The 26,626-nt window shown below is 35.4% G+C and overlaps 4 protein-coding genes across 10 annotated transcripts in view; 2 read left to right on the forward strand and 2 right to left on the reverse strand.

Annotated features, from left to right (window-relative positions):
* Positions 1 to 874: 874 nt before the first annotated feature.
* shld3 (shieldin complex subunit 3) lies at positions 875 to 9,226 on the reverse strand. Of its 2 annotated transcripts, XR_015497026.1 has the most exons (4): positions 9,120 to 9,226; positions 5,728 to 5,989; positions 1,928 to 4,407; positions 875 to 1,804 (listed from the first exon to the last, which is right to left on the reverse strand). XR_015497026.1 is itself a non-coding variant. In NM_001006084.1 (3 exon segments), coding segments are annotated over 3 exon segments (618 nt in total). In that variant the 5' UTR covers positions 9,138 to 9,224; the 3' UTR covers positions 3,626 to 4,069.
* lrrc2 (leucine rich repeat containing 2) overlaps positions 2,370 to 26,626 on the forward strand; it is a 59,043-nt gene continuing 34,786 nt past the window's right edge. The window contains exon 1 of one of the 2 annotated variants that reach the window (XM_087264163.1): positions 2,370 to 3,641. The gene's annotated coding sequence lies outside the window, so the exon portion shown is untranslated. The remainder of the gene's footprint in view (positions 3,642 to 26,626) is intronic. The other variant, XM_087264165.1, reaches the window with a different exon arrangement.
* srp19 (signal recognition particle 19) lies at positions 9,281 to 16,884 on the forward strand. Of its 4 annotated transcripts, none has more exon segments than NM_001441634.1 (6): positions 9,281 to 9,416; positions 11,464 to 11,539; positions 11,866 to 11,937; positions 13,209 to 13,317; positions 13,693 to 13,759; positions 15,036 to 16,884. In NM_001441634.1, coding segments are annotated over 6 exon segments (390 nt in total). In that variant the 5' UTR covers positions 9,281 to 9,378; the 3' UTR covers positions 15,064 to 16,884.
* Positions 19,404 to 26,626, reverse strand: part of LOC100329294 (uncharacterized) — a 7,610-nt gene continuing 387 nt past the window's right edge. Inside the window, exons 2-3 of one of the 2 annotated variants that reach the window (XM_087262626.1) lie at positions 26,234 to 26,360; positions 19,404 to 19,559 (exon numbers count right to left, since the gene is read on the reverse strand). In XM_087262626.1, the coding sequence (XP_087118752.1) occupies positions 19,466 to 19,559; positions 26,234 to 26,355 (216 nt within the window). In that variant the 5' untranslated portion in view covers positions 26,356 to 26,360 and the 3' untranslated portion in view covers positions 19,404 to 19,465. 2 annotated transcript variants of the gene reach the window in all.

Below are 26,626 nucleotides of genomic sequence, written 5' to 3' on the forward strand. Positions count from 1 at the left end.
AATGAATGAATATTAAGTGTGCTTTAACACTAAAAACGATATTATTTTGCTTACCCATTGCCTAAATAAATAGCTTGTTTACAGGAAAAACCCACATAATTTTGACTAATTATTAAACATTAACAAAACAATATTTAGTACCGGAAAATTCAATGATTTAAGAAATTTTGGACTGGAAAAAAAGTCAAAAACCTGCAGAAAATATTAAACTCATCAACAGATTATCATAAAGTTAAACAAGTTAGAAATCAATTTCAGGATCAAAAATATTACCAACATCACACTCAAATCTAGGGGTGTCCGGCAGATATATCAGCCAAAAATGTATAATATAATGTCATTTTTCGGCATGTTTGCTAAAACAAAAGCCAAACTAATACAGTGAACGACTGATTTTATATTAAAACCTCACCTTCAAAACTGTTTATGACCTTAAAAAAAAGTTTGTGAAATAGTCAGCTATTATTTTCTATGGTTAACCTTTCATATTGATAAGGATAATATTAAAAATGGCATTTATTGGCTGATGTCAGTATGGCCACTGATATGCACATATATCATGCATCCCTAAACAAAGACACACACACACGCACATACAATAAGAATCAATCCACCCATGCAACAAACAAACCGTCAATCAATCAATCAATCAATCAATCAATTCAATAATCTATCCATAAATCAATCCATCAATGAACTCATCCATCATTTAATCAAACAATCAACCAATCAATCAATCAATCAAACCATCCATAAATCAATGAATTAATCAATCAAACAATCAATCAATCGGTCAAAAAATTTATCAGATTATTGATCATCATACAGGAGATTTAACGCTCATGTGTTCATCATATTAAGCACAGTTTACACATTTCGGTGTTCAGCAGATGCTTTTATATGTTATTTATAAAATGCACAATTCATGTGAATGAACATGCTTGAGTCCAGTAGAGGATCTGCTTTATACTGAAAACATTAAACCACATTAAAACAAAACAACATCCTTTTTGGTGTTGAAAGTGAGCAACAATTCATAATTTCCCAACAAAACAATTAAGTAAAATTGACTTAAGAGATTACATGCAAGTCTTGCATTCTGAAAATATTTAATCAAGTCAGAATGTTAAATAATTGTTTAAAAAAATCCCCTCAATAGCAGATATCTGTTCTTGTTTCAAACTTACTTAATTCTCAGAACACAAGACTTAATTTCTGACTTTAATTCATATTTTCTACTTTGATTAACAGATGTTTGTACTAAAACAAGACAAACAAATAATAAAATACTGAACTGATAACACAGCTAAAAAATATAAGGAATTTATTTCACATGAGGTTTTTCCAGGAATACATTCAATCTGTTAAGCATGTCAAAAACACAGCATACTTCACTTCACCACACCAGTATAAAGTGTCTCACATTAAATAACAGCTCATTTACAACATCTAGCTGGGTGGTTTTTGGTTTAGTTCTTCTATTCGAACACATCATCTGCCCTTCAACACCACTAAACATTTCCACCATAAAATATGAAAAATAAAAAAATGATCCAAGTAAGAAAAGCATTTTGCAATGTTTAACAAGCCTGTATTAAAAACAATACAATACTGCAATTCGGTACCAATCAATACTGAAATTTTACAAACGTCCGTTTCTCGCTCACATTTGAGCACGTTCTTAAACAGCGCTGATTTGCCATTGTGTTCACGTGCTCAACAGAAATGACTGTGATTGGCTGTGAAGGTCATCAGTTCACCAAACTCACCGCTGTTTACTGAGTGTAACACAGATACAGGGGCGCTGAAGCATTTCAAAGTCACGTCGATCAGCTGGTTTGTCTATAAGCTGACATAGAAGGGATCTGATCAACTGCGGCTTTATAACGCTCCAATGTCCCTGTATCTGTGTTTACACTCAGTAAACAGCGGGGAGTTTGGTGAACTGATGACCTTCACAGCAAATCACAGTCATTTCTGTTGAGCACGTGAACACAATAGCAAATCAGTACTGTTTAAGAACGTGCTCTGAAATGTTCGGGGGAAATGGATGTTTTTAAAATGTCTGTATCGATTGGTACTGAATTCCAGTATCATGACATCTCTGATATAAAATTTAATGATGTCTCCCAGTTTTTAAACAAAGTCTGGCCTGAAATCTGGAACTCCTGCTTCATGAAATTGCAGATACAATTAAGTAAAGAAAGACTATGAGCAAGAGCTTTGTGATTGCCAATTCAGCTGCCATCACTGGATATTACTTAAGAAATCACTGAATATTTCCAAGCAAGAATGTTACATATAAAGAAATCATTTTCACTTCATCCTTAACCTCTTGAGTGTCCACATATGTGGACAGCACATTTGAGCTCTTAAAGAGTCACGAAACACCAAAACACATGTGTTGAGCTGTTGACAGTGATATGTGTCCCACACTGCTAAAAACACTATTAGGACACCTATATTTCACTAAAAAGTGTAAATTGGTTGTTTTTGCGTTATTTCAAGCAAGTTCGTACTTCCGGTTTGAAACGAATTTTTGAAGCTGCGTCACGGTCATGAGATAATAGCGTGTATTCCAGCGTGCAGACTGGACGTCTGTGCCAGAGTGTGTCTTATTACATCTTACAGTGTGATGCATTAATGCATGAGTAAGGCTCGGTTCAAACCAATCAGCGCGCTCTATTGTGCAACTTCATTAATATTCATTACTGTCACAGTGTTTAGACGACAGAGACACCACGTTGTGTTGGCAAAACAAGCGTGAAGTGTTGCTTTTATAGTTTGCTGCAGTGAAGTTGTTTTCATTTTCTCTCTGTGAGAGCTCAGCTGGATCACGTGTGGATTAACAGTGTACGCGACGCTCGACAACAATAACTTACGTGTCTAAGGAGGATTATTGTTTACCTGAGAGCTGTTCTCATCTGCAAACGCTGAGATCCGGATTCGCTGCTCGTCTCCTCTTAATAAAGACGCGGCTCTAGTTGCTGGTGATTGTTCTGTCTCTACAGATTTGGTAAGTGAGCGACCAGTGCTCTTTGTTTATTCAGTTTGTTCGTATCGAACTAAGTTAACTATTGCACCGAGTGTAAACATGTTAGCACCACAACCAAACTTTAACCTCGTGTAGGATTTTCACTGCATTTAGTGACCGGAATAACACACGCGGCTTTCTGACACTACCTGTCGAGTGCATCTAAGTTTCCGGGAAATGCTGAGGTTTTTTTCTCTCATTCGGCGTGCGGTATCAAACATTGCATGAAAATACACGCTTAGAGCAGCTCCTCGAACCAAATATCTCTTAGAGCAGTTCCTCGAACCAAATATCTCGTTTGTGGCGAGGGACATGAATGAATTCCCTGAATGAAAGAGCCAAACTGCAGTTAAAGTCCATCATTTAATCATTTGGCAAATAATTCTACTACAGATGTCCATGTAAACAGTCACTTTCTCCCGTGTGTTTGTGTGTGTTTTGACTCTGAAACTCGCGCGTGCCCAAATAGACACTCCCACACCCACTCATTTTAGTTCCTCCGACACTCCCCCCTAAACAGAGCTGGACACGCCCACTTTTCTGACTTTTTCCAAAGTAGAGGTGTGAAAACACCCTGCTGAAACAAGAGGGTTTCGTGGCCCTTTAAGTGGCTGTTTAAAACACTTTGAATGTTTTATAATCTGTTACAGACATACAGTGTCATCCTGCAACTGTTTTGCAGCATATGAAAAGTCCCAAACACTATTTTATCTGTCCAAAACGGGGAAAAAAATGAGTTTGTCCTCTCTGATAATCAAAACAAGTTAAAAAAAATGTCTATGTTATATATGCACTAAAAAAACTGTCAGGAAAAAGTGTTTTATGTAAATTTAGACCACAAGTCCACATAAATGGACATAATTTTTCTCTAAAAGTACATCATACCAAAAGACGACACTTAGATTTTAATTCTAATTAGGTTGCAATAAGCCCAAATATCAAAGAGAAATAAAAAAATGCATGTAAATGACACCTCGGGCCTCAAGAAGAACACCATTTTTACAGTGTTTAACTAGTCTGAATTAAAAATATAACTTATAACTGAATGATGTCTCCCACTTTATGAACAGATAAAGTGATCTGGCCTGATAGCTGGAACTCCTGCTTCAAGAAGTTGCCGATGTATTCGCAGTACAGCACGTCGCAGTACAGCCATATCTGCGCCAGGGCCCTCTGGAAGTTTGCGTTGCAGGTGGGCATTCGGGAGTGTCTGACGGCTCGGTTAATGCCCATCCAGAGCTCCTCCAGTTCAGCACAGTTCCTCTCACTCAGCACCCAGCGCACCCTCTGACGCAGATGCAGTTTGTGTTTCTCGATGGTCATCCGGAAGAGCCGTGAAAAAGAGTGTGTGGTTTCCAGCGGAGCATTTCTGTCTGTGAGAACGTCACAGTTATTATAAGAGACCAAAACTAAAATCATCATGCTTTAAGAGTGCATTAGTTCATGTATAGTCCCACTTTATATTATTTATTATGCAAAAATCACATTTATGCAGGGTTTAAACCTAGTAGTGTGTGTGTCAGCAGTGTGTGAATATCTCCAGCCTCTAATGCTCAACATGAATGAATTGCATTTTCTATTATCAGACATGATGCAGAAACTCTTTGATTGACATTCTCCCTTTGTACGTGTCATCAGAGGGGGAAAGCCCCGCCCACTAGTGCCCATCTCTCCATCTTATTAGCATAAACAGCAGACCTGAGTGAGAAGCAGCCGTTTGTCCATTAGCCATTAGTGTTTGAGCTGCTGAAGATGATGTCAGCATAGACTAAGAGGATTATAGATGTGGAGTTTTAGATGAACAGCGACAGGAGCGACATAGACCAATGGTCTCAAACTCAATTCCTGGAGGGCCGCAGCTCTACATAGTTTAGTTCCAACCACCTCCGACTCTCACCTGCTTAATAGTGTCTAGTAGTCCTGAACACCTTGATTAATTGGATCAGGTGTGTTTGATTAGGGTTGGGGCAAAACTGTGCAGAGCTGCGGCCCTCCAGGAATCCAGTTTGAGACCCCTGCCATAGACTGACAGAAGCATTCTCACACACTAGGGGTGTAACGGATCATGGGTGACCCATGATTCATGCGGATCAAAATCTATGGTTCAAAACACATGAGACCCCCGGATTAATACTTTTTTCTTTACATGTAGATTAATCCTAAACGTGTAATGATCACAGAGATCGCCACTCTCGTGTCATTCATATCACATGTAGGAAAGCATTTAGGCCAGGGGTGTCCAAACCCGGTCCTGGAGTGCCAGTGTCCTGCTGAGTTTAGCTTCAACTTGCTTCAAAACACCTGCTAGGAAGTTTTTTAGTACTTGATTAGCTGGTTCGGGTGTGCTTGATTAAGGTTGGAGCTAAACTCTCCAGGACACCGGCCCTCAGTAAGATTTAATGATGACAGAAGAAGTTGTGGTGGGTTATTTGTGATGTGGTGGGTTTCTCAGGTTGTTAAAGGTGTTTCTGTCTTTACTTGTTGTGTAGTGTAAGCTGCACGATTAATCATTAAAAGATCGGGATCTCAACACCCACACAACGTCGATTATAAAAGATGCTGATTTGCATATGGTTATTAATCCTTCCAACCGCTGCGTTTAAATCTGTGTTTGAAAAATGCAAAAATCAGGAAAGAGATTGAGTCTTTAATAACATTTGAAAACTATAATGAATAATATAGACTGTAATTACCTTGTATGGCACACCATGACCGTTGGAATCTCTGTCCCTCAGCTCTGGATCGGCTCTGCGTTTGGTCCTGACGCAGCGGCTCCTCCGGCAGGATCAGCGGTGCGGGTCTCTGGGGTCTGATTGGTGGATGTGTGTCATATGCAGAAGGGAACCAGGGCCGGAACTCAGGGAGGATTCTGCTGGGAAACTCCTGCAGGACTCTGTGTGTGATCAACAGCACATCACTGGCCTCCAACAGCGGACGGAAACATACACGTACATCCTGACAACACACACACACAGACAGACAAACACAAAATAAAAATAAATAAATACATTCACATTTTATAAAGGGCTGCATTTGTTTGATCAAAAACAGTAAAAACTTTTTTTTTCCTTTTAATAAAGTAAAAGACTTTGAAAAGAAAAAGCTGATTTCCATGTGAATATATAGTAAAGTCAAGTGTGATTTATTTCTGTGTTGCAAAGCTGAGTTTTTATATGTGTTTTACATAAAAAAAATCTTTAAAATTAATCTTAAAGTAAAATAACATTTGATTTTGTTTTAAAATAAGATGTTTCTTACCGCACTGCAGATCATATGCTTGTTTTTAGAAAAAACTCACTTCCTTTTTGACTTATTTTCAACTTCTCCAGAAAAATTGTATATATTTGGACTAGAAACAAGACAAAAACTTTAAGCAAGAAAAGCATTTTTTTGTGCAGAAATGTAATTAAATTAAGTTATTTTTATTTTGGTTCTCATAGCTAAAGAATAATTAAACTAATTAAATGTATAACTATATTAACTGGAAAAGGCGTAGGCCAAAGCCTTTCCTATTATACCCACAATTATTAACTAATAAACAACACTAGTTTGAACTTAATTTGGTACAAAATAAAAAAAACAAATGGATTAAACAAATCCCAAAATGCACAGACATAATTACAAACATGCATGATCACAGAAATTACAAAAGTCCAACAAATACTTCAATATTCTGAATATAACAAAACAAACCAAATCAAATTACTTTTATTATCACATAATCATTGTAAAAATACTGAGTAACAATACTAAGTCACATAATTATTTATAATCTTATAGTTGTACATTTTCTTAAATTTGCAAAGTGCAAAAAAAAAAAGATCTGTTATAACATTTATTCCATAGATTTACCCTGACAGACATATACCCATTTTTTTTACATTAGTTCTTGCCCTTGCTTTTAAAACATGCAGAATCCTCTTTAATTATACGTGTTCATACTTTGAATCACCTCTGAATACTATTTTGAAGTAACCAATTAAAAACATTGTACATCTTGTAGGTCTCTCTGGGATAGTTTTAAATTGGTTCAATACATACGTCACAGAAAGGACATTCTTAGTAAATATAGATGAATATACATCGCAAGAACACAATATATTATATGGTGTTCCTCAGGGATCTATCCTAGGCCCAAGTCTATTTTTATTATATATACTTCCTTTAGGTAGTATAATTCAGAAATATGGCATGAATTATCATCTTTATGCTGATGGCATACAATTATATATTTCTGTTGAGCCAAGAGACACTGCTGCATTGGAAAATTTGTCCAACTGCATGTCCAATATTGTGCAATGGATGACTGCAAATTTTTTAAAGCTGAATAAAGATAAAACAGAAATTCTAATTGTGGGCAAAAAACCTGAGCGAGAGAGGATTGAAGCAGAACTGTGTTCTTTAGGTTTACAATCAAAAAAAGAATTAAAGAACCTGGGTGTTATTTTCGATTGCGATCTTAATTTTAAATCTCATATTAATCAAGTTACAAAAACATGGTTTTATCATTTAAGAAATGTTGCCAAAATTCGTTCTTTTCTATCTTTTGATGCCAAGAAATTAATTCATGCTTTTATTTTCTCTCGGCTTGATTATTGCAATGCTATCTATACTGGTCTACCTAAGGGTTCTACAATGAAGTTGCACTTGATACAAAATGCAGCAGCCAGAGTTTTAATGAAATTAAAGAAACGAGAGCACATTACACCAGTATTAATAGAATTACACTGGTTGTCTGTGCACCAAAGGATAGATTTTAAGATTCTTTTATTAGTTTTTAAAGCACTACACAATATGACACCTTCCTACATTTCCGTCTGTTTAACAAAATATAATCCAAACCGTTTACTACGCTCTTCTAGTGCTGGACATTCAGAATTGTATCCTGTAAACCTGATGCGATCTGGCGGCACTTCTTTTAGCCATTATGCTCCAAAAATTTGGAACTGTCTCCCCCTTGAAGTGAAAGAATCCCCAAGTATTCATGTTTTTAAAAAGCGTGTTAAGACACATCTTTTTAAAATTGTGTATGATTAAACAAGTTTGTTAGGTGTATGCATTTTATCTATTTTGTTGTAGGTTTATGTATGTAATGTATGGTGTGTGCCTGCATATGTAAGGACTATTGTGTGTGTGATCATGTGGATATATACTTACATTTTATGTACATGAATGCTTTTATTTCAGTATATGTGATAAGTTTTTGTGGTCTATTTTAATGCTTTTGTTGTTGTTTGTGAGGCACTTTGAGTTGCATGTATGTTGGAAAAGTGCTATACAAATAAAGTTTATTATTATTATTATCTATATGCTACAAAATTGTAGGGTAATGATGTCTGTAAATAATAAGTTGTATTTCATTGCAACTTTTACTTAATTTGATTGTAATGTTTATCTTTTGTAAAGCTGCTTTTAAACAATAATTAATGTAAAAAGCGCTATACAAAGAAAATTAAAATGAATGATCTGCACTGTATATAAAACAACTAAATCTACTCATTTAAAAGCAAATAAATATTTAATAAACAATGATGCTGAAAATTCAGATTTACATTACAACTATGAATGACCCCTTACTAGATATTCACATAGAAAAGAGCTGTCTTAGCAATAACATTTCACGTCTTCACTCAAATTTAACCATTAAACATTAATTTGACCAAGTTTAGTGCTAAATTGATGGAGTTACATACACAACTAGCTAAACAGCATCCATACAATATAGACAAAACATTTATCTAGACAAAATAACAATCATTTATATACAGATAAAGTTATGCAAGTGAATAAGAATCAAAATATAAACAATGCTGTTTGTTTTGCAGATGTTTTGCTTTTAACCGACAACAAACAACACAAAACTTATATTATTTATACTTACAAGACATGCTAATGTGCACTACAATGTGAAATTGAAGTTATCTCAACGTCTCTGAATTAAATAAACCTGCCGAGGAGCTGAAATCACTCGCTGGTGCTTGCTTGTTTGTTTGTTAATAAAAGTCTCTGACAGACAGTCCATTATTAAACCAGCTAATTACTACATCGATCACTCACTTCACCTGTCACCTGCTCTTCCACTCACCTTCACCTCCTGTGTCATATTTCATCATGTTTACGAACATATTTTCGTCTTGTTCTGTTTCCTTTAAAGCAAACACGCTACATGCTAACGCCGCTAGCCATAACTGCAGGCGGCGCCATCACAGCGGAACTTAAAGTTCCCGGCGCCGGAAGTGAGGAGTCACAGTAACAGCAGTCGTCATCAGAGTTTGCCTTGCAGTGTCTTCATAATCAGACGTGTGCTTCACAGACAGCGATTAAAGTAGAAAACAGAGGAGATTATGGCGTATTTAACCACAAATCCGGCGGATAAAGAACGGTCAGTAACAAGAGACGCGGAGTTTAGTCGAGCAGACGATTCTGTTTACATATTTACCACATCTGTGACTCTGCTTACCTCTAAAACTGAAAATGAACGTGTTCAACACGTATAATGCGGTTAAAATCTGTTTCCTGTGGTCACATTTCAGTCTACTTAGACCTGCACAATAGCTAAATTATAAAATATTTCATATCTGAATCGAAAAGCCTGCTGAGAAAGCTAAAAACAACCCATCATATGATTTATAATAGACACTGCATTGGTTTTAATGGAAACTGCATTGATCCCGTGGGTCTTGTATATTAGTATTGTGTTAAAACCAATAAATCCTAAATAAATATGTGCCAAACCCTCTCTAGAAACTATTTAATATGGTTCTAATGGTTAAAATGTGATTGTTTGTATTGGTTGTTATGGTATTTGAAGTGGAAAGGAAGCATTGTAGTCTAATGTGATTAAAAACCATGTTGTCTCTGATTAGTAAATGTTAAAGTTTGTAACGAATGATCTGTCTATCTATCTATCTGTCTGTCTATCCATCTATCTATCTATCTATCTATCTATCTATCTATCTATCTATCTATCTATCTATCTATCTATCTATCTATCACCAGTATTATTGGACTGAATGCAGCTAGAAAATTCATTATTGCTCAAAATAGTCCATATTAATGGAACCCGCATATTTATTTCTATCAAAACAACATGATATTACTCTACAACATGGTCAAATAAATTAATCCAGTCTTTTTGCATAAACATTCACTTTCCAATAAAAAAGTGAGCAGCGTCTGTCAAAATATTGACAAATTCATCAACAAAAGTCAGAATATAAACAGAATAAAATAGTCTGAAATTTGACAAAATATTTTTGACATCAATGTTGCTTCATAAATGCTGGCTCCAAAATGACCAAAAGTGTGAAAAATAATTTTAAAAAATGTTTCTTAAACCGGACAGTTCCCACGAAAATGTACATTTTTTTTAAAATTTCTATTTAACTGAAGCATTTCTAAACTTTTTCTTCTGTTAAACACAAAACAAGATATTTTGGGAGAAAAAAAGCAGGTGTTGAAATTAATAGTAGGAACAAAAAACACTATATAGAAGCCAGCTGCTGTTTTTTTTACATTTTCAGAAACAGAAGAAAAAGTTTTGGAACAAATTAAGAATGAGGAAACTATGACAATTTACAGTTTTGTGTGAACTGTCCCTCTTAAAAAATATAAGAAATCTAAAATAATGTGTATTTTGAAGTTACACTTGTAATAACAATGTATGAAAATGTGAATGCAAAGTTTTGTTCTGTCACTAAAAGCTCACTAACAGTGTTTGTAAAGAATGTTTTATCCATCCATCCATCCATCCATCCAACCAACCAACCAACCATTCTATCTATCTGTCTGTCTGTCCGTCCGTCCGTTCGTCCGTCCGTCCATCCATCAGCTGGAAAATGTTCACTTTCCAACTTAAAATGTGATCAGTCTGTCAATATATTTACAAATTTATCAACAAAAGTAGGAATAGGAACTGAATAAGTCTGAAGTTGGACAAAATATTTTTGACATTTAATGTTACTGCAAACATACCGGCTCCGAAAGTGTGAAAAATAATTAAAAAGACATCTCTTAAAGGGACAGTTCACTCCAAAATTTACATTTTCATTTCTATTCAACAGAAGTGTTAGTCTAAACATTTATGTATGTCTTCTGTTGACGATATTCTGAAGATAAATCAGGCGTTGACATCAATAGTGGGAACAACAAAAACACTATATAGAAGTCAGCAGCTGTTTTTTCCATCTTGAGAAACGGAAGAAACTCGTGTTTGGAACAAGCGAAGAACAAGGAAATTATGACAGAATTTACAGTTTTGTGTGAACTGTCCCTATTGAAAAAATATCAGCAGAAATCTAAAATAATGTGTATTTTGAAGGTTTACTTGTAGAAACAATGCATTGAAATGTGAATGCAAAGTTTTGTTCTGTCTCTAAATGCTCACTAACAGTGTTAAATTAACTCTGAATGTGTGTTTTCTCCTGCAGGTTTCTGTGCATTTATCCAGCGTACATCAACAGTAAGAAGACATTAGCAGAAGGCAGAAGAATACCGACAGAGAAGGTGTGTGTGTGTGTGTGTGTGTGTGTGTGTGTGTGTGTGTGTGTGTGTGTGTGTGTGTGTGTGTGTGTGTGTGTGTGTGTGTGTGTGTGTGTGTGTGTGTGTGTGTGTGTGTGTGTGTGTGTGTGTGTGTGTGTGTGTGTGTGTGTGTGTGTGTGTGTGTGTGTGGGGAAAGTGCTATAGAAATAAAGAAGACAAACAATGTTGTAGATTGTGTCAAAGCAACTTAACAGAGATAAATAAAAGCCACACTATTTCAAGGTTAAATTGAAACTGTAAGTAATGTGCATTTATATAGCTGTTTGTCAATTCTTTCTTTTGTGTTTCAGGCGGTGGAGAACCCGACATGTGCTGAGATTCAAGGCGTTCTCTCCGCTGCTGGTCTGAATGTTCATGTGGAGGTCTGGATATTATAATTAACAGCTGAAAACACAATTATTATTCGCCCTTCTGTAAAGATTTAATTGTTTTTTAATATTTCAATAAATTGTAATAAATATTTTGTTTTATTTTTTCAATTATTAAAGTGCTCTTCACCAATCAAGGTCATTTTCACAGTGCTTCCTATTATATTCTTCATCTGGAGAATTTTATTTTTTTTGTTTGTCTGGAATAAAAAAATAAGGAACTAATTGGTCAATGTTAATAATTATTGTATAATATTATTAATATCTCTTATGAAATATTTCTTCATTAAATCATTCAATTTTTTTTCTATTAAAACAGTTGTAAATAAATTGAAATTTTTTCATTCATTTAATTTATTATGTATTTTCTTTTTGATTTCTATTAAAAATATTGTAAATAACATATAATTTGCCACGTTAAGAAATATTTTTTCATTCATTCATTCATTTTTTTGCTTTTTATTACTATTAAAAATAATTGCAAAAATATTATTAGCCCCTTAAGAAATATTGTATCATTAATTCTTTTGTTCAATTTATTTATTAATTTTTTACTATTAAAAAAAGTTTAATAGACCCTCATAGAAAATATTTTTCATTCATTTAATTTATGTATTTCCCTTTTTATTTCAATTAAAAAATATTGTTCCCTATTATGAAGACAGTACTCTTTATTTGTTTAGTATTATTTTTCTTATTTAATGTTTACATTTTTATATTATAATTATATTTATATTATTATTTTTTTAATCCCTCATCTGTAAGGGGTTAAACCAGTGGTCACCAAACTTGTTCCTGGAGGGCCGGTGTCCTGCAGATTTTAGCTCCAACCCTAATCAAACACACCTGAACAAGCTAATCAAGGTCTTACTAGGTACACTTGAAACATCCAGGCAGGTGTGTTGAGGCAAGATGGAGCTAAACCCTGCAGGAACACCGGCCCTCCAGGACCGAGATTGATGACCACTGGGTTAAACTGTTGGGGAAGGGGTTGTTCTGTAAAAAAAAAAAAAAAAATCACAAATTAAAACTTAAAACACAAATTAAATTAAAAATATATATATTATTGACCACCTTAAGAGATATTTTTACAATTATTTAATCATAATGAACAATTTAAAACTATTATTTTTTTTAAATGTGTTGGAAAAAAAGCTCAAGTTTCACAGGAGGGTGAATAATTGTGTCTACAGTCGTGTGTGTGTGTGCTGTTTGAGTGAAATAATAATGTATCATCATTTATAATAAGTGTTTTGCTCTTCCAGAATAGCATGTATCCGCGTGAGTGGAACAGAGACGTGCAGTTCAGAGGAAGAGTTCGTGTCCAGCTGAAGATGGAGGACGGCAGCTTCTGCCAGGACAAGTTTACATCTAGTAATTGATTCTACATTAACTCAGATCAAATTATCGTAAATATAAATAATATATATATTAACTGAGTGATTAATAATGATGCAGGAAAAATATGCTATAATGTTAAGCTTACGACAAGTAATTCACTTTATATCAACTCTGAGCAGTGGCGTTGCGAGAGGGGGGCTTTGGGGGCTTAAGCCCCTGATGTGAAGTCAAAAGCCCCTGATCTTTTGGAATATGTTGGACTTAAATAAAAATAGGTTGAAAAACATTTATTTTGTTATCCAAGTACTTTAAAATTACCACATACATCACACGCATTCCACTTAATGCTGAGTTTGTGACAGGTAATTATATAGTCAGCTGTTCAGCAGTACCTGTTTCTACCAGCAGGTGGGAGTGGCTCTGTTGTCACATGGTCATCATTCAGTCATTATTTTGTGGAGCTGAAGCTAATGAGGTAATAATACAAGTGTTTCGCCAAACTGAATAGTTCTAACTACTGATGAAGCTTAATATTTGTTTTCACAGTATAAAATGTGTGTAGTTTTAGTGAAATAAAATAACTATGATCAATAACGCTAAGCTAAGTCCCTTATCCCTTTCGACCCCAGCAACGCCCCTGACTCTGAGACCAAACAACGGTAAAAATAAATAATAAAAATGAACTAAGCAGATAAGTAGCACTATGTAATTTAGGAAAAATATGCTATAATGTTAACTTTACATCCAGTAATTCATTTTAGATTAACTCTGAGACCAAACGATAAAAAATACTGATAAAAATATGCCATAATGTTGTTGAGTTATCTCCATAACGGCAGCCAAAGAGTTAACTCGTGTTTGTGTGTGTGTGTGTGTGTGTGTGTGTGTGTGTGTGTGTGTGTGTGTGTGTGTGTGTGTGTGTGTGTGTGTGTATTAGAGAGAGAGAGAGATAATTATTAGAAATTTACTCGCCTAATTGTCAGATTATTGTGCTTGTTGTAAGGAAAACTCTTGAATTTGACTCATTATTTCTGAAAATAAAACAGTATTTTTACTTGTCATATCATTAAGAATGCACTACTTTTATAAAAATGCATTTTTCTAATTTTCACAAATACATTTTTCATGACACCTACCTGCGTTTAAGTAAGTATTAAACATGAACACTTGCAGATAGAATAAAACCCTTTTTTTCATTTGAAAGCAGAGGGTTGCTTCTTTATTTTGATTTATAATATGCTCATATATTCCTCGCTGAAAATATTCTCAGGGCTGTCAAATTTAGAGTCATCAGAAATGCGGGCAAAAAGAGGAAAGAGTTAATAACAACTCTAGAATATTGTATAGTTGTTAAGAATAATAACAATTATTGTTGTGATATAACAGAGCTGTGGTAATATTAACCCTTACATTACACATGGGACGTGAACTAATTAGAATTACAAGTAAGAAATGTTAACAAACTACAAACAATGAATACTATTTTAACACATAATTAAGCATTAACTATGAAATTACGCCAAGTCTAATGAAAGCTTTTGTGGTTTAGTTCAATTAAATTAAAATAAACTTATTTTAAAGCAAAAACAGGATTATTTAGCTTGTTTTAAGAAAAAAAATCACTAAATTTTGATTCATTATTTCTTAAAACAAGCATTTTTTGCTTGTCTAGAAAATGCTTCTTGATTTATAAAGAAGACAAAAACTGAGAAAAGCCTGTGATAAAGTGTTACCCCGTTCTGTGTCCTCAGGGAAGGATGTGATGTTTTATGTGGCTGAAATGATCCCGAAACTGAAGAGCCGAACGCAGAAGAGCGGTGGAGCTGAAGCTGGAGCGCAGCAGGGAGAAGGAGGAAAGAAAGGGAAGAAGAAGAAGAAGTAAACATTACACAGCGGATGAACACTACAGAGCGGAGTTCAGTTCATTATGGAGGATTTCTGTTGGTTTTCATTATGAACACTTGATTTGAGCACCCGACTGTTTTTCTTTTTGGGATATTTTCTGAGCTAAACACTGCAGAAAAACCGTGCTTTGAGTCCTTGTCTTGTTTGTTGTCCAAATATCTGAAATTCTCAAATCTTTTCTAGACAAGTAAAAATACAGTTTTGCTTTCAGAGTCAAAATTGAGTGTTTTTACTTAAAATCAGCACAATAACCTGTTTATTTCAAACCAAATGCAGGATTGTTTATTTTTAATAATGCTAGAAGTTGTCTATGATATGCTAGTGAACTCATTTCAAGACAAAAGCATGAATATTTTGCTTCCATCACTGCAGATTATTGTGCTTGTAGAATAAAACTCACTTAATTTTGACATTATTTCTGCAGAAATTATATTCATGACTTGTCTAGAAAGTGTTAGTCTTATTTCAAACCGAAAAGATTCAAGTGGTGCTCGCTGCAGAGCCATTTGAGGAGAGCTGAGCTCCAGCGAGGGGGAGCTTAAGCTTGAGCTCCACCTTTTTTGCACTTCTTCTACGAGTGATGTCACTGGGGGTAGGGTTAGGGGTGGGGTTGGTGTACGCATTAAAACAGCTTACAGGAGGAGGAGCGACAGCTCATGCTCCCCCTCTCTGGAGCTCACCTCTCCTCAAATGGCTCTGCAGCAAGCACCCTCTCAAAAGATTTGATTTATGTTGCTGGCAGATTGTTATTCAATTAAATATTCAGACTAAATGTCAAAATCGTTTCACTTTTTTTACTTGCATAATTTAGCCTCATTTCTGAAAACAAAACTACATTTTTACTTGTCTGTAAAATACTGATGAACTTCAAACTGAAAAACAAGATTGTTACTCCATTGTCAGATTATTTAGCTTGGTTCAAGTAAAAACTTAATTTTGACTCCATTTCTGAAAATTAAACAGTATTTTACGTCAAAAAATGCTAATCTTAAATTAAACTGTAATCTACATTATTTGATTCATGCTGCCACACACATATATACACACACACACACACACACACACATATATATATATATATATATATATATATATATATATATATATATATATATATATATATATATATATATATATATATAGATTTCTTTTACAGGGAAAAAAGTTCAGAAATAATAAATAACAAATTTTACTGGTCTACAAAATACTAATGAACTTCAAACTAAAAAACAATATTATGTCACTCACCTCATTGTCAGATTATTTTGCTTGTTTAAGAAAAACTTTATTTCTGGAAATAAATCTAGTTTTACTTGTTACAAAAAATCCTAATCTTATTTTAAACCAAAAACTAATTTTTTTGATTCATGGTGATGCCATTTTTTATATATTCAGAAACAGTCAAAATTATTTGGCCTGTTTTTATTTTTTACCAACTTTAGCTTTATTATTTCTGAAAACAAAACAATATTTTTACTTTCCAAACCAGATGATTTTTCTTGAGTTACAGGGATTTTTTTTTTCATAAATAATAAATATGAATGTACTATTATTTGTCTATGAAATGTTTTCAGTTTGAAGTTGATTAGCAAGATATGCTACCTCCTTGTCAATATTTTACTTGTTTTGAGGAAAAGCTCTTAATTTTGACTCGATGTTTCAGAAAATAAAACAGTATTTTTACTTGTCATAAAATGCTAATCTTATTTCAAACCGAAATGAAAACTTTTTGATTAATGCAGCTGGCAGATTTTTATATACAGTGTACATATACACACACACACACACACACATACATACACCCTCCCTGATTTTATATATATATATATATCAAGATCATTTAGCTTGTTTTTTGTAAAACCCATTTAATATAGCTTTATTATTTCTGAAAACAAAACAATATTTATATATTTCTCAAGAAAATGTTTCAAACAGCTAAAAATACAATTAATTTACTTTTGCCAATACCAGACGATTTTGTTTCTTTTACAGTGAAATAACCTTCATAAATAATAAATAAATAAAAATGAACTATTTTAACTCATCTATAAAGAGTTTGATTGTTTTCAAACTAAAAACAAGATTATGTTACTCACCTCATTGTCAGATTATGTTGCTGGTTTTAGGGAAAACTTTTAATTTGACTCATTATTTCTAAAAACAAAACAATGTTTTTACTTGTAAAAAAATGAAGGCTATTTCAAATCAAAATAATCTGATTTATGTCACTGCCCGATTATCATTTGTATTATATTCAGAAACAGTCAAAATTATTTTGCTTGTTTGTTTTTTTTAACTTGTTTAATTAATCCTCAATTCTAAAAGCTTTTCCTAAGCTTTTCACTCATAGCACATGTGCTGCTGATGATGTGACAATAAAAGTGATTTGATTTGATTTAAAAACAAAACAATATTTTTACTTCTCAAGAAAATGCAAATAATCTCATTTATTTTTGCCACTACCAGATGAGTTTGCTTGTTTTACAGAGAAAATGTTCCAGAAGTAATAAATTCAATTCAATTCAGCTCTATTTGTATAGCGCTTTTACAATGTAGATTGTGTCAAAGCAGCTTCACATAAATGGTCATAGTAACTGGATCAGGGTGGTTCAGTTTTTAGTGTTTAAGTTCAGTTCAGTTTAGCTCAGTTCAGTGTGGTTTAAAAATCATTTCTGAGAGTCCAAACACTGAAGAGTAAATTCATCGATGCGTAGCTCTACCAATCCTGAACCATGCAAGCCAGTGGCGACAGATGGTTCGACAAATTAAAATGAACAATTTTTACTCATCTGTAAATTGCTAATCAGCATAATGAAAGCAAGATTATGTTACCTCATTCTCAGATTATTGTGCTTGTTTTAAGGAAAAAGCTCTTAATTTTGACTCATTATTTCTGAAAATAAAAGAGTATTTTTCCTTGTCATGAAATGCTAATCATATTTCAAAATGAAATCATAATTATCTGATTTATGCCGCCGGCAGATTATTAATTTCCTAATACATTCAGATATGACATGTAAATTATTTCACTTAAGAAACAACAAAAATAAACACATTTTGACTTTCTGAATTATTTTACTTTAAATTATTTAATAATTTTTTAATTAATAATTTAATTTTAAAATGCTGATTTTAATTTGGTCAATGATTTTGCTTGTTTTACAGGGAAAAAATGCTTCAGAAATAAATAAATGAGCAGATTTTTTACTTCTCTGTTACTTCTAACTGAAAACAAGATTATAATACTATATATAATGTATGTTATATTATGTATATTATTATATTACTCGCCTCATTGACCGATTATTTAGCTTGTTTTAAGGAAAAACTGAATTTATTTTGACTAAAAAAAATTAATAAATCTTATTTCAAACCGAAATCGAAATGATGTCGCTGCCAGATTATTATTTTCCTTATTCAGAAGCAGTCAAAATTATTTGGCTTTTTTTTTTTTGGTGTTGTTGCAAAAACTCAAACAATTTAACGTCACCAATTCTGAGAACAGGGGCAATGCAGTGGCTCAGTGGTTAGCACTGTAGCCTCACAGCAAGAAGGTCAATGGTTTGAGCCTCGGCTGGGTCAGTTGGTGTTTCTGTGTGGAGTTTGCATGTTCTCCCCGTGTTGGCGTGGGTTTCCTCCGGGTGCTCCGGTTTCCACCACAGTCTAAACACATGCGCTATAGGGGAACTGATCAACTAAATTGACCTTTGTGTGTGTGTGTGTGTGTGTGTGTGTGTGTGTGTGTGTGTGTGTGTGTGTGTGTGTGTGTGTGTGTGTGTTTCCCAGTACTGGGTTGCAGCTGGAGAGGCATCCGCTGTGTAAAACATATGCTGGAATAGTTGGTGGTTCATTCCGCTGTGGTGACCCCTGATAAGTAAAGGGCTCAGCCGAGGGAGAATGAATGACTATTTAAGAATATTCAGGTATTTGGACTTCAGAGTCAAAACTCTAGATATGATTAGTTTCTGCAGTGCCCTGATTAGTGTTTGTGTTAATGATGATGATGATGGATGGGGTTTAAATGAGTGCTGACGGAGCCTGAAATACATTCACAGCTCGTGTGTCGCATCTTTCAGCACGTCCGAGTGTGTGTGTGTGGAGGATCAGTGTTTGACACGACCGTAACGCGCTGTGAAATAGCAGCGGCGCGTCCTTCAGCGCACCTGTTGATCAATATTTCCATCTGATGTCAAATAAAGAGAGCAGAACAGAAGTCAGAGGCACACGTGTGTTTATTGAGCTCTTCTCATCGGTTCAGATCACACTGAGGGGTTTGTCAGACGCTCGCTGGATTTGAGCCTCGATTGTCGCCAAAATTCTTCAGATGTTTGGTCCGAGTCTCCAATCTCACGAGCCACTCGTCACGCAGCCTGAAATCAGACAGGAGAAACACGACTTTAGGACAGATCAGGAGCATCTACACTAAAAATGTGCTTGTTTCTTTGTAGGTTAATTCTCCTATAGCGCATGTGTTTGGACTGTGGGGGAAACCAGAGCACCCAGAGGAAACTCATGCAAACACAGGGAGAACATGCAAACTCCACACAGAAATAATATCTGATCCAGCCGGCACTGGAACCAGCGACCTTCTTGCTGTGGGGCCACAGAGCTGACCACTGAGCCATGATTGCATGGTATATTTTGTATATTTATTATAGGTTTTGTCATGAATATAGCCAATGCTGGGCGTCACGGTGGTTGTTGGTTCAAGCCTCGGCTTTAACTGTGTAATTGTCGAGTGTGATAGTCGATCCTGTTATCGTCAACTCTGCTACAGTCAATTATTTTCAACTCTTCAGCTCTGTCATCGTCAACTCTTCTATTGTCAACTATTTTTAACTCTTACTGTCATCTTTGTTACAGTCAATTATTTTCAAGTCTGTTATCGTCAACTATCATCAACCCTGTTTTCGTCAACTGTTACTGCCAACTGTGTTATCGTCAACTCTGCTACCGTCAACTATCAGTGGTGTAAAGTAACTATATACAAATACTCCAGTTACTGTAATTGAGTAGTTTTTCTCAGGAATTGTAATTTACTAGTTTTAAACGTGTGTACTTTTCCTTGAGTACATGTTTAGTGCTGTATCTGTACTGTTACTCCACTACTGTCCTTCAACCTGCAGTCACTACTGTATTATTTCTTGTTTATGGAGATTAGAAAGATCAGTCCTGTAATTTCCGTCCAATCAAATCACACATTAAAGATAAACCACATTATAATGAACTACTTCAACACATGTGCACTTTACATTGCAGCAAACTGTTCAGAAGCATTAAAAGTGTCCAAGAAGATGTTCAAAATCTTTACACGCACTGACCCAGAGACTGTTTAGATCAGGGATGCCCAAACACAGTCCTGGAGCGCCGATGTCCTGCAGATTTTAGCTCCAACTGGCCTCAGCACACCTGCACGGATGTTTCTAGAAAGCCTAGTAAGAGCTTGATTAGCTAGTCCAGGTGTGTTTAATTGGGATTGGAACTAAACTTTGCAGGACACCGGCCCTCCAGGACCGAGTATGGGCACCGCTGATTTAGATGCAGGTCACTGATGAGAAGATGACGGATGTTTACTGTATGATGACCCAAATGGGATTAAACACCCAGCAGACACAAGACGTCAACATGCCGTCAGATTGAAATTGTTCCCTAATGTCGTGGAGATGCTGCATTTTGTTTAGAAATGAAAATCGGGTTTACATCAGAACTCAACGTCAGACTGATGTCCAACGTCCAACCTTAAACCAACCAAATATCAACGTCTAATGATGTTACAGCCTGACATTGTGTGGACGTTACCACTATGACGTCTATCAGACGTTGGATTTTGGTTGCCATAACAGATGAATAAATGTCAGTATGTGACGTCAATATGATGTTGGTTTAAGATGTTGGCTCCACGTTGGATTTTGGTCACTTTCTTACACAACCTAAAATCAACCAAATATCAACGCCATTTATTGTCATTATTGGATGTCAAAATAATGTTGTTCTTAGACGCTGGCTAGACATTGAATTATGGTCACCTGACATCACAACCTAAATCTAACCTAATATTAGCGTCTTATGACATTGTGTGTCTGCTGGACAATAACTAAATGCACTACAGAATGTTACGTTTACACACACATCCACAAATTACATGTAAATGCATCAACTTTTAACAGCGTAATACTCACTACTCATGAGTACTTTTAAAAGGGCTACTTTTTACTTATACTTGAGTAAAATTTACAACAGACACTTTTACTCTACTCACGCTACATTTTTAGGCAAGTAATGGTACTTTTACTTAAGTATGCTTCTTCAGTACTCTTTCCACCACTGTCAACTATTAACTCTGCCATTGTTGACTCTGTTACTGTCAACTTTGTTATCGTCAACTTTTCTATTGTCGATTCTGCTATCATTAACTGTCACCGTTAACTCTTCTATCGTTAACTATTTTTAACTCTGCTACTGTCAATCATTTTATCGCCAACTCTTCTATCGTTAACTGTCACCGTCAACTCTTCTATGGTAAACTATTTTTAACTCCGCTACTGTCAATCATTTTATCGCCAACTCTTCTATCGTTAACTGTCACCGTCAACTCTTTTATTGTAAACTATTTTTAACTCTGCTACTGTCAATCATTTTATCGCCAACTCTTCTATTGTTAACTATTTTTAACTTTGTCAGCGTCAACTATCATCAACTCTGCTATCGTCGACTCTGCTATCATCAGCTCTGTTACTGTCAACTGTGTAATTGTCGACTGTGATAGTGAATCCTTTTATCGTCAACTCTGCTACCGTAAATTATTTTCAACTCTGTTTTTATCATTAACTGCAATCTTCAGCTCTATCACCACCTGCTATTCTATTGTCAACTATTTTGAACTGTTACTGTTAACTCTGTAATCGTCAACAATTTTCAACTCTGTTATCGTCAACTGTCATCAACCCTGCTATCATCAACTATTATTGTCAATTGTGTTAGTCAACTCTGCTATCATCAGCTCAGTCACCGTCAACTCTTCTATCGTCAGCTATTGTCAACTCTGTTACTGTCAACTCTGTTATCGTCAACTATCGTCAAAACTGCTATCATCAACTGTTACTGTCAACTCTCTTATCATGAACTCTGCTATCATCAGCTCTGTCACCATCAGCTATTCTATTGTCAACTATTTTTAACTGTTTCTGTCAACTCTGTTATCGTCAACTATTTTCAACTCTGTTATCGTCAACTATCGTCAAACCTGCTATCATCAACTGTTACTGTCAACTGTGTTATTGTCAACTCTCTTATCGTGAACTCAGCTATCGTCGACTCTACTATCATCAGCTCTGTCACCATCAACTCTTCTATTGTCAACTATTTTCAACTTTGTTACTGTCCCCTTTGTTATCAAGAACTGTTATCGCCAACTCATCTCATCGTTAACTATTTTTAACTCTGTTATCACCTACTATCATCAACTCTGCTATTGTCGACTCTGCTATTGTCGACTGCTATGCTAGATTTGTTGTAAATCTTTCCAAATGATCTTGAATGAATAGAAAATGCTTGAAATGTTTCTGCAGTTCTGCAATGAATCTTGTAAACATACAGTAAACTACTATTTATATCAGTGTTATGGAGCTGAATTTTCAACATCATTATCCAGTCTATAGTCAGATGATTCTTTAGAAATCACTCAAATATGATGATTTATAGAGTTGCAGAATTACCGATACTTTTTATTTTTCAGATTTCACAAATAAACTAACTTGATTTATTTGGAAGTAATTTAATTTCCAATGTAAATTTAATTTCATAAAATTTTATTAGATTCAGTAATTTAATTTTAAATGTAAATAAATATTTTCTAATTTCTTAAAACTATTTTGAACACTATAATAATTGATCGTTAATTGGTTAATCACTACTTTTATGCTCAAAAAGTAAATGTGTTATCTTTATCCCACTGTTACGCAAGTATAATTGGCTGTGTGTGTGTGTGTGTGTGTGTGTGTGTGTGTGTGTGTGTGTGTGTGTGTGTATTTCCACACCTGCCGCCGTCTCAACAAGGATTATTGCATTTGAGGTCTGTTATTTTGATAATCTTCTGTCCTCAGCAGGACGCGAGATATTAAATAACGGATCAGAAAACAGCGCGCCGAATGTCCCTTTACACATGGTCCAATGTGCATCATATACATAATAATGTTTTTGTTTTTGTAAATAATTTGCAGATGCAGATTTTCTGCATTTGAGTGAAATGCTAATATTGTTTATTCTATAAAGGTCTGAGAAAAGTTTCCACTTTTACATTTCTGATGTGTTTTATTCTAGATTGTTTTTTAATTATTATTATTTTTTAATGTAAAGCCTAACCGGGGATGAGGACTGCAAATTAGCTTTATGCTATATGCCCTACGTACGCAACATCGGTTATCTTTGTACAACAATGTGAAGTGTATTGTCCCTGTAAAATAAACAAGCAAATAAAAAATAAATAAATATATGATGTTTTAAGCATTTAATTACAAATGAATTGTTGTGATTGAAAATTACTTTTACCAAATTATTTTAACAATTTCTGGGCAAGGTAGTGGCACAGTAGGTAGTGCTGTCGCCTCACAGCAAGAAGGTTGCTGGGTCACTGGTTTCGATCCTCGGCTCAGTTGGCGTTTCTGTGTGGAGTTTGCATGTTCTCCCTGCATTCGCGTGGGTTTCCACCGGGTGCTCCGGTTTCCCCCACAGTCCAAACACATGCGGTACAGGTGAATTGGGTAGGCTAAATTGTCCGTAGTGTATGAGTGTGTGTGTGAATGAGTGTGTGGATGTTTCCCAGAGATGGGTTGCGGCTGGAAGGGCATCCGCTGCGTAAAAACTTGCTGTATAAATTGGCGGTTGAATGAATATTGCTTTCTAAACTAGAAACAAGTATAATATGATACTATTGATTTTACTATTTTATTATTGATACTAATCATTTTTTTTTTAAGTTCTTTTAAAAATTGTCATTTTTACACACACTGTCAAGGTCAAAGAAACTGAAAACTGTCTAATTTTTTCCAGATATATATAGTTTATATATTTATATATTAATAACCCTGCAAATAATATTAATAACTATGCATGTTGTTATCTAAAGGGGTTGATTTGGACCACAGAACATGGTTTATTTTAAGGGATATTTAAGCTGTCAACAAAAGACGCCATGGGATGTGTAAAATAATAGTTTTTGATTTAAGTTTATTTCACTTCTCCCATTTGCAGATTATTTTGCTTGTTTTAAGAAAAACTCAATTTTAACTCATTATTTCTCAAATGGTTTTTGAAAACAAAACAATATACTGTATATATGTACAACATATGTTGCATAACATTATACAAAAGCAAATTGTTATGAATGAACTGAAAAAGCCTCCCGAGATGAAGAAGACATGAAAGTTTGGTTTTTATATTTATGTCGGATAGAAAATATTGTTTTGTAATATTTTAATCCTTTATATTTATCTCCTATATATATATCCTTAATATATATTTTTTTCATGTGTAAAGATATTTGCATATTGCTCTCCGTCTTGTGCGCATAAAGCCAACCCAAGCTCATTCTGGAAACGTAGCCCCGCAGACGTTTCTGGAGACCACGATTTACGTGGCCGGAGGTACGTAAAGGCCGCGTTTGTTTTTTTCCGAGCGAACGCTGCGGGGCGGTGTGGCGCCGCTCCGCCCCTTCTCTTCGCGCTCGCCGGCCGACGGCTCGCCTCCGAGTGGAGGGCTTTCCCGACGCAATCAGTTTGTCCGCTTAGCTCACAGCGTTGCGTCGGCGGAGCGGAGGCCCCGGAGGAGGAGCCGGAGCCGGCCGCGGTGGACGACGACCGGGATCGAGTCCGGGGAACAGCAGGTTCCGGAAATCAGGTAAGACGAAAAAGGGAATCCGACAAATAAGGGCGAGAACGTGGCGGGATCCAAAAATGCGGTCGAAATCGAAGACGAGGGCTTTTGCTTTTTTTTTTCCCGATCCGGCGGCTTTTAGCGCGAGAACGGCGCGGGCGCGAACGCCGCGCGCTCCCGAGAGGTGCCCGAGACGCAAAAAAGCACGCACAGCGGCCTCTCGCGGATCCGCGAAAACAAAAAGCCGCTCGAATACATTCCTCCCGGGACGTAAATCGCAGTCCGTAGAAACGTCCGCGAGGCTACGTTTCCACAATGAGCCCGGGTTGTATAAAGCAGTGTGTCAGCGAGGCGCAACTCTGCGCTGGTCTTTAGGCAGTGCGCCTCAGAATGCCTTCCTTTTTAGACCAGAACGCCTATGGGCGCAAATGCATTTGCTATTTAAACAGCGTGACGCAACACCTCAAAACCACTCTCGCGCCAAGCTGAAACTAGCAAAAGACTACTGCGCCACACCTTGCGCCACACTGCACCAGGTGTATGATAGGGCCCTATATCAGAACTGTCAAATATAAACTCACAGTTAAGAAAGTAAGACTTGATTAAAAGTCAAATAGATCTTTTTATTGTTTATATTTTATGGTGGAAATATTTAGCCCAAATCCATGAAATTTCCATTAACAAAACTCTATTATTATTATTATTTTTTTTTTAGGAAAAACACTTTATTTTGACATTTCTGAAAGCTAAATATTCGGGTGACACTTTATTTAGATGGTGCATTTGAGCATTAGTAGTCTGTCTGCTTAATATCTGCTGAGACTGCTGCTAAACAGACATTTAACTGACTAGAAGAAACTTTACAAGTACATGTCAACACTAACCCCAACCCTAACCTAACAGTCTACTGGTAATCTAATGAGGATTAGTTGGCATGTAGATGCAGTGTAACTTAAACTCAACACACAGACCATCAAAATAAAGAGTGAGCACATTTGTTTTACTGCTCCAGAAGATTCTTGATTTCAGAACTGATAAATATTTGGATTTTACAATAAACTAAACGCTCTACCAGTGTGAAAGACGGAATGAAAGATGAGTTAGAATTCAGCATGATATCATGCATCCATGCACGTACAGGTTATATGACGGTGTGTGAGAGAGAGTGCTGTACTTGGTGAGCGCGCTCTTCTTCATCCTGTCCTCCTCTGCTTCTGTCAGATGATGATGATTGTGGATTTTCTGCTCCCAGAAGGTCTTGATGAAGAGTTTATCGTGAATGAGAGCTGAACTCATCTCATCTGCAAACACACACAACAGTAAGAGCTCATTTAGTTCATCTGTGTGTGAGAGTGTGTGTGTGTGTGTGTGTGTGTGTGTAATGGGATTACAGCATTGCTCAACTGAGTAGGAAAGACTCGAAACAATAGTGTCTGCAATAGTAGGTAGTTTGCATTTTTGGAAAAGACGACGTCATCTCTATCTTTAAATATTCTATTTAAAAACAAATGATTTTGCTCTTCGTCATTTGAGTATTTATTAAAAATAAGAGATATTTAGTCACGTT

The sequence above is a fragment of the Danio rerio genome, chromosome 8, assembly GCF_052040795.2.
Source record: "Danio rerio strain M-AB ecotype USA chromosome 8, GRCz13ab, whole genome shotgun sequence".
Classification (NCBI taxonomy): Eukaryota; Metazoa; Chordata; class Actinopteri; order Cypriniformes; family Danionidae; genus Danio; species Danio rerio.

Excerpts from the sequence above, each read along its gene's own strand:
- srp19 (XM_087263075.1), top strand. The coding sequence starts at position 9,379 with ATGGCGTATTTAACCACAAATCCGGCGGATAAAGAACG. Across the intron at positions 11,540-11,865 it reads GAAGAATACCGACAGAGAAG|GCGGTGGAGAACCCGACATG; the intron begins GTGTGTGTGTGT and ends TTTGTGTTTCAG. Across the intron at positions 13,318-15,035 it reads CCAGGACAAGTTTACATCTA|GGAAGGATGTGATGTTTTAT; the intron begins GTAATTGATTCT and ends CTGTGTCCTCAG.